At 40.7% G+C, this 18,631-nt stretch overlaps 1 protein-coding gene across 1 annotated transcript; it reads left to right on the top strand.

The window, feature by feature from the left end:
* Window positions 1-6,853: 6,853 nt before the first annotated feature.
* Window positions 6,854-18,268, top strand: slc12a10.1 (solute carrier family 12 member 10, tandem duplicate 1; the record flags this gene model as incomplete). The annotated part of the gene is made up of 27 exons (XM_084544531.1): window positions 6,854-7,069; window positions 7,354-7,507; window positions 7,649-7,792; window positions 7,911-7,986; window positions 9,113-9,208; window positions 9,318-9,457; window positions 9,572-9,682; window positions 9,779-9,890; window positions 10,041-10,171; window positions 10,266-10,350; window positions 10,601-10,758; window positions 11,429-11,536; window positions 11,838-11,961; window positions 12,155-12,256; window positions 12,453-12,608; window positions 12,770-12,873; window positions 12,976-13,080; window positions 13,178-13,312; window positions 13,496-13,602; window positions 14,065-14,147; window positions 14,261-14,320; window positions 14,418-14,522; window positions 14,675-14,786; window positions 16,497-16,583; window positions 17,188-17,323; window positions 17,438-17,505; window positions 18,130-18,268. Exons 1-27 carry the CDS (start codon window positions 6,894-6,896, stop codon window positions 18,266-18,268), a joined length of 3,114 nt encoding a protein of 1,037 aa, XP_084400657.1. The 5' UTR covers window positions 6,854-6,893.
* Between the last annotated feature and the right edge of the window lie 363 nt (window positions 18,269-18,631).

Here is an 18,631-nt window from a genome sequence, read left to right as displayed (position 1 = left end):
ATAAATCAACAGACATTTTCAACAATGAACTGCTCTGGCATACTTTAACCGAGAGACTTCATTTGAACTTTAAAACGTAGGTACTCTTGCCTTCTCTTCAGAGATTCACTTCACTTGTCGACAACTTTTACCGTTTTTAAACTATGAAGCCTCAGAGTTGTGTAGGTTTTTACTCAAATTTCAGGGTTTATAATGGGTGTGTATTGCGCGGAATGTTTGTGCTAGAGTGGATGACATCATCAGCTAGAGTGAGGAGGAGAGAAGAAAATTAGTCAAAAAACTGTACAGAAACTGCTCCCATGGCCACAAATTTCACACGACAGACATAATTTATACATAGAAACGTAGGAAAATTTGTCTTCTCACTCATATCCGTCTGCTAAAGCTGTAAGTCTTATAGTTTTGGCGTCAGACACAAAGATGCGCCAGCAACACCCATCCACAGCTCCATAGACTGCCATGTTAAAAAGGCAGGGAAATTTCTGGAGGAAAGCAGAAGTAACCTTTTTTGAATCGCTTTAAATAGGTCACATTTCTTCATTTTACCCACAAATTGCATATGTAGACGTTCAGGAAAGCCTCAAGATGCCCAAAGTTAAGTCGGTTCAATGATTGGAAATACGGTTTGGCCACAAGTCCTTCCTGTTCGAGGCGTTTTTTCAGCATTTTCTCTCTCTCTCCCCGTCTTCCAACTGACATTCTGACAGGAGCAGTTGACCCTGGTAGCCATGACAACCAGACCCCAACCAGCTTACACACGTTCACACACGCAGCTGCTGGAAAACATGATCTGCCAAAACATTAAAACCCCCTCAAACCATTACTGCAGTACTGTAGGGGGCCAGAACCTGACATTATGACCCCCCCACTCCAACCCCCCCCACCCCCCCTCCCACTATAGCATTACAGACACAGACTGCCAAAACATTATGACCACTTAAGCCATTACAGCACTATAGTTGGGCTGCAGAATCTGACACTATGACCCCCCTCCACTCCATTTAAGCATTACAGTAATAGACTGCCAAAACATTATGACCCCCTAAACCCATTACAGGACTATAGTAGGGAGCCAGAACCTGACACTATGACCCCCCCACTCCAACCCCCCCACCTCCCCTCCCACTATAGCATTACAGACACAGACTGACAAAACATTAGGGACTCTCAGACTGTTACAATGGGGAGACTAAACCGCGGAGTTAGCCTCGAGCTAACCGCGAGCTAGCCTCGAGCTAACGGCAAGCTAACCGGGATTTAACCGCGAGCTAACCGGGACTTAACCGCGAGCTAACCGGGATTTAACCGCAGACCCGCGGGAGTTTGCCGCGAGCTAACGTGGAGGCTAGTGGGGTTAGCCACTAAAACTGTGTCAAACTGAAAAATATATTATTCCATCACATAAAGTAGGAAACGTTTATGGCTTGTAACAACATTAATGATAGTATATATATATAATTGGAGTAATTTAATATAATATGATGTTTTTAATGAAATAAATAATGAGCTGTTGAACACTCATAAGAGTTATATTCAGTATGTTACATAACATTATTTGACATGTCTATTTGTCTGCATATAGTTTTCCTCCAGCTGATCCAGACAGACTGCAGTGACGTCCAACATGAGACAAAGAGCTGGACTCGCAGGACAATTTGAAGGTCTTCACTTCATCGCTGATTCCTTGTTACAGCCTGGATGTGTTAAGTTTAATATTGATGTTTTTCTAACTGTAAGACTGTGCCGTAAACTGTTAAACTATTGCTCAGGTAGGAGTAATGAGTTTTATTGTTGAAATTATTATGATTAACGATCAATTGTTACGATTTGCTCGTTCTTTGTCTGGGGATCCTAGTGAGGATGCCCCTCTTAAAGGTGGGGGTGTGACGATCCCTCCCACTCTCTTCCTTATTTGATGCTGGCTTTCAGGTGGAGCTGGGAGGGCTCTGCTGCCTGTACCTGCCCTTCAGTTTGTAGAAGGGCATAAAGGACGACCCTTCTCAGTGTCTCGCTCTCTCAGCCAGGCCTACTGCATCCTCCTCATCCTGTTTGGTTTGTTGTACCCTGCATGACATCAAACTCACACCCATCCAGTCAGAAGGAACCAGGCCTTAAATGACTATTTGAGTTGTGCTTTTTGTTATAGCTGCTGCTCATGGGAGTAAAGACATGCTAATTGCTAACATTAGTGGCTAATGCTTTACTACCAAGAGCAGCCAGCGTGCTAGCTGCTCATGGTAGTAAAGACATGCTAATTGCTAACATTTGTGGTTAACGCTTTACTGCCATGAGTAGCTAGCGTGCTAGCCGCTCGTGGTAGTAAAGACATGCTAATTGCTAACATTTGCGGCTAATGCTTGACTGCATGTAAAGACATGCTATTTGCTAACATTTGTGGCTAATGCTAGAATTAGTGGCTCATGTGTGTAAATATACATGTTAAAAATTACTATTTGAGGGTATTGTGAAGCTATACCACACGAAGCCAATGCTAAAATTAGTGGCTAGCGAATCATGCTAATTGCTAACATTTGTGGTTAATGCTTTACTGCCATGAGTAGCTAGCGTGCCAGCCGCTCGTGGTAGTAAAGACATGCTAATTGCTAACATTTGTGGTTAATGCTTTACTGCCATGAGTAGCTAGCGTGCGAGCCGCTCGTGGTAGTAAAGACATGCTAATTGCTAACATTTATGGCTAATGCTAGAATTAGTGGCTCATGTGTGTAAATATACATGTTAAAAATTACTATTTGAGGGTATTGTGAAGCTATACCACACTAAGCCAATGCTAAAATTAGTGGCTAGCGCATCATGCTAATTGCTAACATTAGCAGCTTATGCTAGAATTAGTGACTCATGTGTGTAAATATACATGTTAAAAATTACTATTTGAGGGTATTGTGAAGCTATACCACACTAAGCCAATGCTAAAATTAGTGGCTAGCTCATCATGCTAATTGCTAACGTTTGTGGTTAATGCTTTACTGCCATGAGTAGCTAGCGTGCTAACATTTGTGGCTAATGCTAGAATTAGTGGCTCATGTGTGTAAATATACATGTTAAAAAATACTATTTGAGGTGTGCTTTTTCAATACAGAACCCCGGCAACAGCCCACTCGGCACTCTCAAAATTTCCTGCGGGAATTTTCTAGTTGGAGTTCAATTCCAGTTAAGGAGTCAAGTTACTCAAACTACTAAAGCAGGCCTGGCCAACCCGCGGCTCCCGAGCCGCATGCGGCTCTTTGCCCGGTTTCATGCGGCTCTTACGTTCATGTCGAATTTTGTGTTTCGACGTGGCCCTTGAAAATTACAAATCTGTATCCTCTACGGCACTGAATCAGTTGTAATAACACAGTTGGCCACTAGATGGCGCCTCTAATGCAGACGCCGCCTCGTACACGCTTCCACCGGGTCTTCTCTACCAGAGAAGAAGACGTTGAGCCGTGGCTAAGAGCGGAGGAAAGGGAAAGCTTGATCGAGAAAATCGTGTGTTTCAGGTGAAAGAAGATTATCTGTTCACTTAATGTAAAGGCAAACCTATGTGCTTAGTCTGTTTGGAGACGCTATCTGCCATGAAAACTTTCAATTTAAGTCTCCGCTACAACACGTTCCACAAATTAAACACGAGAAGTATACTGAAGCTGCAAGGGCTGCTATCGTAGCGGACCTCAAATCAAAAGTACGCAAACAACAGCGGCTTTTTACCAGTGCCCACTGCTGGTAGTGGTGAGGTAGAGTGGGTATACAGGGAAAATGTTAAACTCTTTCTTGGTGTGAAAATGCACAAATTTATAACAAAAAAAAAAAATCATAATAACTGGTTATTTTTTGTTTGCTTCAATAAACACACACACATATACATATATATATATATATATATATATATATATATATATATATATATATATACTGTACATATATATATACACATATACATAATCTAAATACACACACAAACATATTTAAAATGGAAGTTTTATCATATTCAATTTTTTTATTTATTTTCAATTCAATTTTATTTATATAGCGTCAATAACAATACAAATCGTCTCAAGACGCTTTACAAAAACCCGGCCTGAAACCCCCAGAGCAAGCCTGAAGGCAACGGTGGCAAGGAAAAACTCCCTTTTAACAGGAAGAAACCTCGAGCAGAACCCAGCTCATATGGAGGGACCCATCTGCCTAAGGCCAGCCGGGTACAGACAGAAGAAAGAGAGAAACCTAATATCTGGTTAGGTGCGCTTATGTGGCCCTGTGGTAGTGTCGATGAAAAATTGTGGCCCCCTCCATTATTTAGGTTGTCCATCCCTGGTGTGGGCCTACCAAGTTTGCCCTCAAAATGGCAGGGAAAAAATGCAAACAGCGAAATGACAGTGGTCTTACTTCTGTGGGAGTAAATTTTTGTCATTATCATGTTGATGTGTGACATTTACAGTAAATCTGGCTCTTTGCAGTAACACAGTAAAGCCTCTGACTGGTTGGCCACCCCTGTACTAAAGGATGGTCTTCTCAAGCTTGACTGACCAGTGTGATCAGCATTACAGAACTGGAAAAAGCTTTGTGCACCCACAGTGCAAGAGCAAAGCTTTTGCTGTAGGTCTGTTGCTACCCTCGTGAAGAGGGTGCATGTTGGAAAGATCACACCAAGAGCAAGATCAAGCAATCCTGAAAAGGGTAATGAAAAACCCAAGGGTTACAGTGATACATCGGCAGAAACGTTTCTCAAAAACCAGACAGCAAAATCAAATAACGTCTTGAGCATATAGGTCTTCTTCAACACTTAAAGAGCAAGGTAGGAGACAAGACAAAAGTTGGACTCCGGACAAAAATGCAGAATGCCATGTTTGGAGGAAGCACAAGAACCTTATCCCAACTTCATCTTGACTGTGATCATTGTCAAGGGCTGCTTATGTCTCAGGCCTGGTCGCCTTGCATTAACTGAGGGAATGATTTATTTAGACACATTTATTTTGTATCTCAGTATTTTACGGGTGAATGTCAGGACCGCAGTTTGTAACCCCCGAAAAAAGAAAATGTATGTTCTGGATCGGCCTGAGAGGGTTGTTAAATTTTACATCCCGGAAATATTGGGATGATCCGAAATGGTTTATTATAGAGGAATTGTTACAAATGTCTCCCAACGGAAAAAACAACGGAAGTTGTTGGTGTTAAAGGGGCTTCTACAGGTCATCAGTCTAAAGGGTTGACTGACTTTTCCAGCCTGATGAGTGAGTGATTACTCAATGTAGAAAGAATGCAACTATCAATTTAGACACGTTATGTCTATTTGTCTACAACTGTGATTCAGATGTAGATCAGAAGATAATCTATGAACAGTCATATTCCGGAGGTTTCCATACTTTTCCTTGAATCTGTGTTTTGAGTTTACAGTACATAGGAAATATATTCCTCTCTGAAAAATCTGTCCAGCTGGCTACCGCTAACCACCCGCTTATTCTTCTGTTTACTCCAAACTTTGCTACGACCAAAATCATGGAACACACTTCCTGTGTTGTGCGACAAAGATTTGTTTTCCCAGAGATCAGCTACCAGAAACCAGATATTCAACAGAGAGATTATTAGAGGTTAGTGAATATACAGGTGGTCATAAAATACCACTGTGAAAAGGTGTTTCAGATCCTGGCAATGAACTAACGATTGGTAAACTATATTTGGTTTCTAATGTGAGACTGAAATGAAAATTAAAGTATTTGTAGGTTCCAAGACCAAAATATAATAACCCTATAAAATAAGGCTTTAGTTCAATTTGCAGAACCAAAAACTTTAAAGAGATATTATGTTACATTGTGTGCATGTGTGTGTATTGGCAAGAAAATGATAGGGTGTGTGTGTGTCTGTGAGGGGGAGGGAGGAAGATGAGGTAAATGGGAGGGGATGTCACCTACTTCGCTAAAGGTATAAATTTGAGGAGGTTCAGTGTGAAGTGAAAGAAGAGTCGTATTTCATCTGTTGTACGTCTCATTCATCAGGAGAAGGAGACATCGGTGAGTACATGCTGAAATATATTGTTTTTGCTTTATATTGGCGATTTATCATTTGAGTAAAAAAAAACTTTAGGATGTCAAAGTCATTACAGTGCTTGATATTATTTGTACTGATGGGATACCATTTAGGTTATTGCCGTAGGTTTTAAAAGTGTTGACTAATACAGTAATCATGATTACTACAACTGTGATACATCAGGTGAAATGCATTTGGAGCATTTTATAACATCAATGCATAAGTAATGCTTTTATGAGAAAATATCCCATAATCACTAACACTAACTAATGATTTTATTAACATTTTATTTAACATTTTGTTTTGGTTAAGGTTGCCAGGTTTGGTTAAGACTATTAAGACTATAAGACTATAAAGACTGTCACAATTTCTTGTGCAGGCGCTTCGTAGTTTAACGCAGTGTATCTTTTAGAAAAGGATACTCCCACGCACTGCTTTTACATTCAAGACTGAATCAGTTAAATGTAGATACTCTTCATGAGTAAGTAGTCATGGGAGATATTCTTTTTGTGGTACCCAATAGAATTGCTCGCTCACTGCTTTAGCATGTACCCAACCCTATATATCCAAACTATTTCAGTAGTTTTATATTTATAACTACTACATTTATAGCTACTACAAATGACTGTGGTGTGAAAGATGTTGCTTAGAATCATTGTCCCACTCTGAAGATCCCTTTTTAGCCTCTTTTAGCTTTTATCTTTACACTTTACATTTTTACATTTTACAAGAGTGAAGTGAATACTTGACAGCTGAAATGTAAGGATGTCAAAATAGGCTAGCTAATGTGTCCGCTTTAAGAACTTACTTTAAAGTGTGATGGAGTTCCACATTCTCCACATTGTTCCTCAGGAATCACTAAGAACGTGCCAATGGGGCAATTCACGTCCAAAACAAATGCGTTAGGCCCGGGCGTTCTCCACCGTGTCCGCTTCTCAACCAATGAAGAGGGACCTCCTAGGTACTCTTCACACCGTTTTGATGGCAATGCCAGACAAGGTGATGGCCAAATTCCTCCAACCATCGTTGTCTCAGATGAAGAGTCAAGGTTTGTGTCCAGTTTCACCTTTACCAAGCTCCCAAAGGTTTTGTTTCAATCTCATATAGGACCTGATGTTATCTTATGCTACTGATTGATCTAAATTTAAGAAACTAGCTTAATGTTAATGCCAGCCACATCAAGACAGTAGATTTGAGCACCACCTAGTTGCCATTCAATGAACTGCAGCTTATGACAATAACAAATTAGCTTCACCATTTGCCACAGTATGGCTGTGCTGTTGCTTTGCTATACTGTTCATAAAACTGTTGCCTGGAACTCCTGTCCAACAGCACATCTGAGCGCAGAGGCTCGAGGATGGAGCTGCGGAGATCTTCCTTCTACAGCACCATAGACCTGGTGCCACAGCTGGAGCACTATGCCAGTTCACTTCCACGCCAGGCGAGGAGCAGACCCTCTCTGGAGGCTCTCCGCAGAGCGTTTGATGTAAGTTTTCTGCTCACCAAATCTTGTATCGTTTAACATTTAACTATATCCAAAAACTTTATGCAAAGGTGATACCACCATGGTGGGAAGTCTTGTGTTGAGTTGATTACGATCAAATTAAACTGTCTGTATTATTATCAGGAAGTAGAGGTAGGAGTGGATACAGCAAACTCCACCACAGACTCAGGTGTCAGCAGCCTGCCGGTCACAGACAGTGGAAATGAAGGCCCCCAAGGCCCTGAGGAGAAAGCTCCTGTCAGATTTGGATGGGTGATTGGAGTCATGGTGAGTGAAGTTGATTTAAGTCTACTTTACATACAGACTGCATTTGAACTAATTTAACACCTGGATTTTGAAAACCGTCTTACAAATATCACCTGGTCTCACTAAACTCTGGTCACAGGTTCGTTGCATGCTGAATATCTGGGGAGTCATCCTGTTCCTCCGTCTGTCATGGATCACCTCCCAGGCAGGCATTGGTGAGTCATCACATTAATCCAGTCCCCCATTCATTCAGTGCTATTCGTTGTTCTTCCCGTAACACTCAGGTTTTACCCCTGCCCTCTTATCTTGTTATTGTGTGACAATAGTGTGTGCACATTGTTAATAAAGCTTTAGCTCAGGGACGGAGTAAAACCAAAATTTTGGAAAAGGAACCGATCCTTTCTTTTAAAAGGACATTAGTGTGAAGATTTCACAATCAAAGCGAGAAACAGAACAAAAGCAGTTGAGACCATATTAAAAATACTGATATGAAGTCGCTCACACCAATCAGTGGTTACTCCACCAGGAAAAGGTAATTTGGAGCTTAAAAAAATGCTCATCTAGTACATACTTTTGTTTTCTCTGCATTTACTACTGATTCCAATTGGCCCATCTGTACTTTTTTATCCTTATGCTACATCCAACATAGGTCAGAAGTTGATCTTGGGATATTTTGTTGAAAGCGGTTGGAAAATCCTTGGTAGGGCTGTATAGAGTCTTGGATGACTGGCATCATATCTACTCTTCAGTTCATTATTTGTTGATTTCTGAACTAAATCAGCCACATTCCACTGAGTGCACCCTACTTGGTGGTATTATTGGCCTAATATGTTCACACTCAAAGCCTCGAGAGTTTTTAGACAAACACAGACATAGCAGACAAATTAGCCTACCATTTTTAAATGCCATGTTAAGTGAGAAGCACAATATGTTGGTCATGGCAGTCTGCATTAGGTTGGGCAAGTTTAAAGTCACTCTGTCCTTCCACCACTGAAAACTGTGGATTAATCCTTAAAGGCTGCTGACATCGCTTTCTTTGCGAGAATTTGGCCTATACAAGAGCATACTGACCAAACAATCGAATAGTAATGGGGTGGTTAGGGGGTGCAGGTGGGATTACTGTATAAAGTACTTCGTGCTACATTTTGTTTGTATGAAAAGTGCTACACAAATAAAGTCTGACTGATTAATTGATTGATTATGTATCTAAAGATACAAACACGTACTGTATGGTAAATTCTCATTATCAATCACAAAGAAATGTTTTTCCTAGATGAATGGTAAAAACAGAACTACTGATGAAATCATGATAATGAGTTTTGTTGTTCTTCTAATTCCTAGTGTTGACCTGGGTTATTATCCTCATGTCTGTGACGGTGACCTCAGTAACTGCACTCTCCATCTCTGCCATTGCCACCAATGGGAGGGTGATCTCAGGTTAGTCGCTGTGAAAATTCCAACTTCATAATGGTTTTAAATTTTGTCTCTTATATGATAAGATACAAAATGATAACAGTGTTGTTTCTGGTTGTAAAATAATTTTCAGGAGGGGCATATTTCATGATCTCCCGCTCTCTCGGCCCTGAAATTGGAGGACCTATTGGGATGGTGTTTTCCTTTGCCAACGCACTGGCTTGTGCACTCAATACTGTCGGCTTTGCAGAGGTGGTCCGTGATCTAATGCAGGTAGTCTCAATGTTACGCACACTGTTTTCTAAATTACTACATGTCATCAGTTATTTTAAATGTACAGCATCTTTATTTACAACTGAATGTTTTGTGTGTGAATAATTTGTGTAGGAGTTTGGTGTCGTCATGGTCGATTCCACCAATGATGTCCGTATTGTGGGTGTGATCACTGTGACGGTTCTTCTGCTCATTTCAATGGCTGGAATGGAGTGGGAGTCCAAGGTGAGCACATCCTGAGGCATTTCACTTTATTTATGCAGTTATGTCATAAATTTATTTTCCTCTTGCTAACTCTTTCTGTTTGTCTTGGTCTCTCAGACCCAGATTTTGTTCTTTCTAGTGCTCATGATCTCATTTGCCAACTACTTGGTGGGCACAATCATCCCCCCCACTCCAGAGAAAAAAGCCCAGGGCGTCTTTGGATACCGCAGTAGGTTTTGGCTTCTCGTGATAACCTGTACTTAACAGAAATACTGGATAAAGATTTATTTATCAGCATGTGTTTCAAATATCATGCAGTTTATCTTTAGCAAATCTGTTTCCTTAATACAACGTCTTTGAAATCTGACATTTGCTACAGGTGAGATCTTCATAGAGAACCTGAAACCAAACTGGAGAGGACCTGAAGGCAGCTTTTTCCAGATGTTTGCCATTTTCTTCCCCTCTGCCATCGGCATCCTGTCTGGAGCCAATATCTCCGGAGACCTCAAAGTATGATGCGAATAAAGAGAGAGCAAAATGTTACACCTCAGACTCTAACAGGAATTACAGGAACAGTGACGTTGCGTATGATTCTGTGTTGTAGGACCCTGCCTCAGCTATCCCTAAAGGCACCCTCATGGCCATCTTTTGGACTACAGTCAGCTATTTAGTGATTTCTGTAACTGTTGGTGAGTTATTCATTTCACATGTTGTTATTTTATATAGATTGCATCCTCCTGATACAACTTGTTAACTGCCTGAACTGGAAACATGGAATGTTTTAGTATAACAAAAAAAAGTAAACTGCAGTAGACAATCCAGTAAGGAGTTTTCAAGCGCCTCAAACCCGATTTGCAAGCAGAAGGAGTGCAAACTATGGTGGGAAATTGAATCAGTCCTGATGATGATAATGATATTTACATTGTCCTTTTCCTCCAGCGTCATGTGTAGTGCGGGATGCTTCTGGAAATATAACCGACATCCTGTCTGGAAATGCAACTGACGACTGTGTGGGACTGGCATGTAACCTGGGCTGGAACTTCACAGACTGCATTCAGTCGCAGTCTTGTGAATATGGCCTGGCCAACAATTTGAAGGTACCACAAAGTTGCTTCGTAATGCAAAGTGCACCAGTTTTCTCTAAGGGGTGGATGGATTCTTTTTTAAGGTTTAAGGTTTAAGGTTTTTAAGGTATATTCCCAATAGTATTCCTTATTAAAGTATTTGAATTATAGTCCAAACTTTTAACTTCTGATCAGATTTTGATAAAGAAATGTTATTTTTCCCAAGCCTTTTTAAAAAAACACTTCACCTGACATTGACTCTTGGTGACAGTGGGATTAGGGTAAGGGTTAGGGTTAAGGTTACCTTCTTTGTGAAGTATGTGCTACCAATCTCTTATGCTCCAGTATCTTAGCTAGTGCCCTCACACCAAGCTGGTGGTGGCTGTTGCATTGCAAGATATAAGAACTGAAATTGTTTGCATAAGCTCGTCCACACATATCCGAGCAATGGATGGTTTTCCTAGGAATGTGAAAGGGCTTCTGTTCGTGTGACATCATGCAAATGTCAGCCTTCAAAAATCACTTCACAGAGGACTCCATCATGCTCCTTCTCCTACATGCTTGTTAAAGTTAGCTTCTAAGCTAATGCTTCAATCTTCCATCCATGTTAGCAAACTGCATGTATCTTCCATTATAAACTGATTTACTGAGCCTTTAAATGCTGTAATTTCCACTTTGTCCTCATTATGATTATTCCAACCAGGTGCTGGGCCAGGTTTCTGGTTTTTACTACCTCATCACTGCTGGTGTCTTTGCAGCCAGCTTGTCATCTGCTCTTGGTTTTCTCGTCTCTGCTCCTAAAGTCTTTCAGGTAAGAAACCCTGACACGCACCAAAAATATCGACTTTATATGTACATTTTTGAAAGACTTCTTACATTGTATGAGTGCCAGATTCTTTCCCAGTAGCAGGAAGCCACTGCGTGTTAAAGCATTAGCTGCAGATATACTCATAGGTGCATTTTCGCATCTTTTTAAAGTACTAATGTCAAAAATGTGGGATAGATTAACGACTCAACATCATGCAAATGTCAGCTTTGAGTCACAGAAGTTGTGGCATCCCAGATATAAAGCATTTGATTTATGAGGCTATGGTTCCTGTTTTATTTTTCAGTGTCTGTGCAGAGACAACATATATCCATACATTGGATTCTTTGCAAAGGGTTATGGGAAGAATGATGAGCCATACCGGGCTTACCTACTCTGCTACATCATTGCTCTGGCCTTCATTCTTATTGGTGGGTATGATCCAGGGTTGTCACCATGTTGTTATTTTAAAACGGTTATTTTAAAATTCTCTTTATAAGAATGTGTTTTTATTATTTTTAAAATGATATCTAAGTATATGGGAGTTTCTGTCAGTTTGTGGTTACCTTATCCAGCGCTGAATTTGTAATATGTTTTTGATTTGTCTCCCCTGTGTCATTACAGCTGAGCTCAACACTATTGCAGCGCTGATCTCCAACTTCTTCCTGTGTTCCTACAGTCTTATAAACTTCAGCTGCTTTCATGCTTCAATCACCAACTCCCCTGGTGAGTTACCAACTCGCACTACATGGCAGCACATACAGGTCTAGGCACAAGTGCTTCAAATTAAATCAGTGTGCCCAATTCCAAAGTATGATTCAATCTGGTGAACATTAAAATGACTGTGAAAAACCCTCGGCCTGTGTGGCCATGTAAGATCAGAAGTCCAACGTCTTTTGTCTGTCATTGTTGCTTCCTTTAGGCTGGAGACCATCTTTTCACTACTACAGTAAATGGACGGCTCTGTTTGGAGCAGTCATCTCTGTAGTCCTGATGTTCCTGTTCACATGGTGGGCTGCTCTCACCACCTTCTGTATCATCTTCTTTCTATTTGGATACGTCAACTACAACAAGCCAAGTGAGTCAAAAACCAACAAACATAAGCTGGAATGGAACTGTGTTCTGATTAGACTTAAGTGACTTTGATCAAAAGGAATCGTAAAACATCAGAAATGTGTTTTTCTTCTTCCTTTGTCTCGTATTTAATTTATACCTGTTTCACTTTTTTGAAATCCACAGAGGTAAACTGGGGGTCATCAGTCCAGGCAGGCACATACAACATGGCTTTGTCATACTCTGTGTCTCTGTCTGGTGTGGAAGATCACGTCAAGAATTTTAGGCAAGTGACCTAACACTTATACATATTTTAGACATGTGCGAGTGCCTATGTGATTTGATTTTTCCAACCTTGAACTCCTCGTTGCCTGCCTTTGTCCAGACCTCAGTGTCTCGTCCTGACCGGGCCTCCGAACCAGCGACCTGCACTGGTGGACTTTGTTGGCTCCTTCACCAAGCACATCAGCCTCATGATCTGCGGAGACATTGTCATGGTAAGTCAATGTGCAATTTTCCCTAAGGAAAATGAAAGAGAGACCTCTTGAGTGTCATTGTTATGTAAAGATATTATTGACTTCCTCACTCTTCTAGGAGCAGGACAGGCAGACACGTTCAGCGGATTCCACAGACTGGCTGGTTAAATGGATGAACAAGAGGAAAGTGCGCTCATTTTATTCTCCCTTTTCTGCTGACAGCCTCAGAGTTGGAGCTCGACACTTGCTGCAGGTACATCCAGAATTTGAGATGCCTTGTGCGTATGTAACTGTGAATCTGGTTTACTAGTATCTCATTCACAAAACGTATGGCTGGTGACAAAGAATTTGCAAGACTGAGGGGCCAACCATATTACACTGTATGATCTAATTTTAAAAAACAAAAGTTGTTCTCATTTGTCATTTTTGTTTCAAGGCTTCCGGTCTTGGCAAGCTGAAGCCCAACACCCTGGTCCTGGGCTTCAAGACAAACTGGAGGGACAGTTCTCCTGAAAGCATTGAGGATTATATCAACACAATATAGTAAGCTGGTTATGAGAATGTGAATGGTGGATTTAACAAAAAAAAAAAAAAAAAAAAGTTGGACAGTTTTTGACATCACCATCTTGTTATTTTAGTTGACAGAAATATTGGATGATAGGGAAGAGCTGGGGATGAGCGAAGGGATGGGCTGGTGGATCTTTCAAAAAATTCACCAGCACACTGAGCAGAAGAAGTGAATTTAGCTAATGAGATGACTTGAGTAAATTGTAATGAAAAAGTACTGGCTTTTAAATGGTTAAGTTTTAAATGGGACTCTGGCTTTAGGGGCCCGGTGGCTATATCCATCTTTTATATATATTCTCCCATAAGTTTGCTCTGTTTCTGTATCACCCGTTAACCAGTCTTTATAGTTAAATCTGTGATAATTAGCAAATTATGAACTCATTTTGAGATTTTAGCCTTTTTGTAAAACTATTTCTTTAAAACTCACCTCCCCTCCAGTGATACCTTTGACTCCAACTACTGTTTGTGCATGTTGAGGATGATGGATGGACTGGATATCTCTGACCAGTTTGATTTTGAAGGTTTGGACGTACATTCATTTTCACACGACATAACACATTGGTATAATGTTAAACAAACAAAAACCAAAAAAAAAAAAAAAAAATGTGGTTGATGATATCATATTTTCCTTCAGTAAACCAGGGATTCGAGCCTGATGAAAATGATGTCCAGCAATCTCCTGAGAGGGAATCAGGTGAGAACTAACTGTACTGTAGAGGATTTAAACGAGGCGTGAAACCACCGTTTCCTAAAATGATCTAGTTTTGTCATGAACACCATTTTTCTTGCAGCTGATGACATCTCTGATAAAGGCAGCAGTGATCAGATCAGGACTGTGTTTCAGAATGACCAGGGCAGGAAGACGATTGATGTCTACTGGATAGCTGATGATGGAGGTGATCTTTGACATAGCATCTAAGAAAACAGTTGCCTTTCAGCCATGTCTTGGACATAAAACTGTTATCTGAGAAAAGAAACTAAAATGTTCATGGACTTTTAGCTGATGTCTTTCTCTTTTATTCTATTCTTGTTTTCTTTTGTTTCTAAGGTCTGACTTTACTGGTGCCTTACCTGGTCACAAGGAGGAAACGGTGGCGCAACTGTAAGGTCAGGGTTTTCATCGTGGGCGACGAGCAAAACATGGAGGAAGGCCGCAATGAGTATGTTTTTCTGTTTTACCCTCAAGCATAAGAGTTTGTATTTGCATTGCCAACACTGGTGTTTTCCAAACTGAGGAAACATGCCAGCATGAATTGTTTGATGTCATGGAGCATTCAAAGGCATGCAGACACGTTTTTTAGAATAGACTGTATAAAATAAGTGGAGATAGCTTGATTGTATAGAACAAAGGGGTTGTACCAACTAGTTAGTTAGTCGACTTTACTGCTGTGCCATGACGTTTTAAGCATGAAGTCAACTAGTCACTGATCACGTGACAGTAACAATATGCAAGCTCCAAGAAGACAGGTGAGGATCCCAGTGGGTCATTGCAGCAAACTAGCAGCGGTTCATCAAGTGTGTGGAAATGCTTCACTAAAGATGAAGCCCATTCTACCGTGACATGCTAAATATGTAATACAACAAAAGTACGACTGCAATGCACACTCATGTGAAGAGGCATCTGCTAAGGGTAGCAGAGGAACAGTCTCAATCTTCTTAACAGTAGTCAGTTAACGACTTCACCAAACACCCTGTGGTAACAGAAAGAAGAATGCTGCACATTCAACCAATGGTGAATTTCACTGTCAAAGTTATTAGACCTTTAGCTGCAGTACACAGAGAAATACCACATTTTTCTTGAAACAAATTTTTCAACACTATCCAATCTTAGGGCGGCACAGTGGCGAGGTGGTTAGCACTGATGCCTCACAGCAAGAAGGTCACCGGTTCGAATCCATGGGCCGGCTGGCCTTTCTGTGTGGAGTTTGCATGTTCTCCCTGTGTCTGCGTGGGTTCTCTCCGGGTACTCCGGCTTCCTCCCACCATCCAAAGACATGCTCATTAGGTTAATTGGTGATTCTAAATTGTCCGTAGGTGTGAGTGTGAATGGTTGTCTGTCTCTGTGTGTGGCCCTGCGATGGACTGGCGACCTGTCCAGGGTGTACCCCTGCCTCTCGCCCGATGACAGCTGGGATAGGCTCCAGCAGACCCCCGTGACCCTTAACAGGACTAAACGGGCATAGAAGATGAATGAATGAATGAATATCCAATCTTACAAAATACTGTGCTGTTAAATGCTAGCGATGGTGCTGAGTTGCAGCCTGTTTTTATACAGGCTATACACATCTGCTGCGCACAGTATGTAGCACATGAGCTGTCTGTTCTCAGCATATGTATTCAGGTCAAGAATATAGATTTCATTGTTACAAAGCATTACTTTCTAGTGTGCTTTTATTAGCTTAAGAGTCTTGACTCTTCATGAAAAGATAGCACTGGCTGGGAAACCAGGAAAAGCTTCTAATCTATATAAAGCGTGCATAGTATTCTTGGGTCAGATCCACCCTTCATTCCTCTCCATCTCCTCAGTCTAATCCAAAAAAAAAATATTAAAAAAAAAAATCACATTAGAAGCTTCAAAATGGTCATCGATAAATCAAAGGGTGGTGTTATGGTGGCTTTTTCCATTACTTTTATACACTTTATGTTTCTTGTATGTACAAAATCACTTATTGCCCTGGTGCAAACTCCCCATCTACACACAATCAAATTTGAAATAATCTTCTTTATACTATTGCATCACATGCATTCATTTATGCAAGTTGATTATATTAGAAGCTGATACTTTTCAGTTGCGCAGTATTGCATATAACAGGGTGTGTGATGATCTCTGGGACCTGATGTGCTGAAGTCTTGATCGTTGTTTCTTTTAGGATGATCGCTCTGCTGAAGAGGTTCCGTCTGGATTTTAATGACGTTATAGTCATGACAGACAGTGAGAAGCGCCCTCAAGCCAAGAGGTACGTCAGGAAAATCTTCACTGTGTTATATGCACTGAAACCTAAACTGTGTTTCAGGAAGGATTGTTATGACAAATTGTATTTTTACCACAATACGTGCAAAATCCAAAGTCTTCAGAGTGGCTTTAATCCTGGACAATGAAACATTAAAGCCACCATGTGTAGGATTTTAGAATTTCTGCACCAAAGGTTTAAAGGTTCAGATAAGATCCTTAAGAAAACCCTTCATTTGAAGTCTTAACTCTTCATTTGATTTTTAGATTGGTTTCAGCTACGAACAGCAGCAGTCAAGGTATCCATTATAATGTGACAAGACACAGTCATTTACAAAAAAAATACACTCTCATATCAAAGTCAAAGTCAGTGTCAGCTTTATTGTCAATTCTGACATGCGCAACACATTCACAGGATTGAAATTTCTTTCCTCAAAGGCCTGTCGGTGCAGCAACTTAAACAGAAAATGCACAAATACGGGATTAGCCCTTCCCCTTCAGCTATAGAGGCTAGATTTTGTTTGTCATTTCAGAAGATTTTATTTATTTTTTTTTTTATTTGTCCTTCACATCATACTGACTTACATCTTGCTGTTCTTGTTGCCTTTCAGCCTAAGTAGGTTTGTGGACAGTGTCGCCCCCTTCAGGCTATACGATGAACAGCAAGAAGGCGTCTCAGTTCAGGAGCTGAGAAGAAGCGCGCCATGGAAAATATCAGACAAAGAGTTTGAGGCCTTCAAACAGAAGGTGTGTGTTTATACATCCGACTTGTCCAACAACATGTTGTAACTCTTAACTACGCTTATCTCCTCTCTTCGTATGAGTTTCGTCAGTTTCTTACTTTTATTTCTCTGTTTGCAGTCTGAGAGGAAAGTGAGGCTGAATGAAATCATCCGGAAGAATTCACAACATACTGCTCTTGTGCTTGTGTGAGTATGGTTTATACTGTCACACAGGTTAATGAAAGCTGCATTGTATTTACTGCATATTGTGCACATTCAATGCAGATCAGATCAACCACATCAGGGATCGATCTGTTTTGAATCGTGGCTGCAGCAGCCATTAAAAGATGGTCTGGTTTACAATTGTGCTGGATGGGTTTGAGGTCAGGGTTTAAATTGAAACCCTACAAATATTAATAATATAATTTCAGGTTTTTATTTATTGGAACTAAAACTCCTTTCATTTATTATAAGATTTCAAATCACAGAGGACATGTAGCGTGAATACTGTCTCACTGTGGACTTAAATATAAAGCAGCATCTAAGTATGTTCCTAGGCTTTTCAATGTCGCTATGACATAAGTGATAATGTTTGCAGGCCTGTCTAAGAATCTAATGTCCACAGGGATGGAAAAATATAAACACAGGCCCACCATGACTATTTCCACGGTAGTATAATTTAGACAAAAAAAAGAAATGTGAGAGATTGGATCTCAGTGTTGCTGCAGAAAACCACAGCATGGCCTCATTTAACCTGTGCACAAGGAGTGTTCGCTTTCATTGTACTGGTTTGTTGTATTTATTTAAATGTGATGTGTTGGTTCTTTCCAGGAGCCTTCCTGTGCCACACAGCGACTGCCCCAGCGCTCTGTACATGGCATGGTTGGATACTCTGACATGTGGCCTCCACTGCCCCGCAGTACTGATCCGAGGAAACCAGCAGAACGTCCTCACTTTCTACTGCCAGTAAAAAGAGAGGGGAGAGGGATGAGGAGTCTTTTGTGGGACTAAAATAAAATGATGCCATGAGAACAATGGTGAACACCCACTGCAAACCCAATTACTAAAATAAGAGAACAGAAGGTGCAATTGGTGTCGCTAGAGGTGATTTATTTAGCTCTTATAGGCAATATAAGAAGATCGACACCAATTCACTTACTTGATTCATTTGGCAGTCTGACAATTGCGTTGAAGAGCATAGCTTTGGAATACATCGATCCAAAACCTTAGCACATGAGGCATAGCTTAACTTTATTATTTACTTAATGCATTGTTCTGCCTTTGCTATGCTTCTCTACTTATTTATTCAGGTGATTCCTTTAATTTGTCAGAA

Source organism: Chelon labrosus (assembly GCF_963514085.1).
Source record: "Chelon labrosus genome assembly, chromosome: 1".
In the NCBI taxonomy this organism is placed as follows: Eukaryota; Metazoa; Chordata; class Actinopteri; order Mugiliformes; family Mugilidae; genus Chelon; species Chelon labrosus.
The sequence above is the reverse complement of the archived record's forward strand: the minus strand, read 5'-3'. Positions and strand labels throughout refer to the sequence as shown.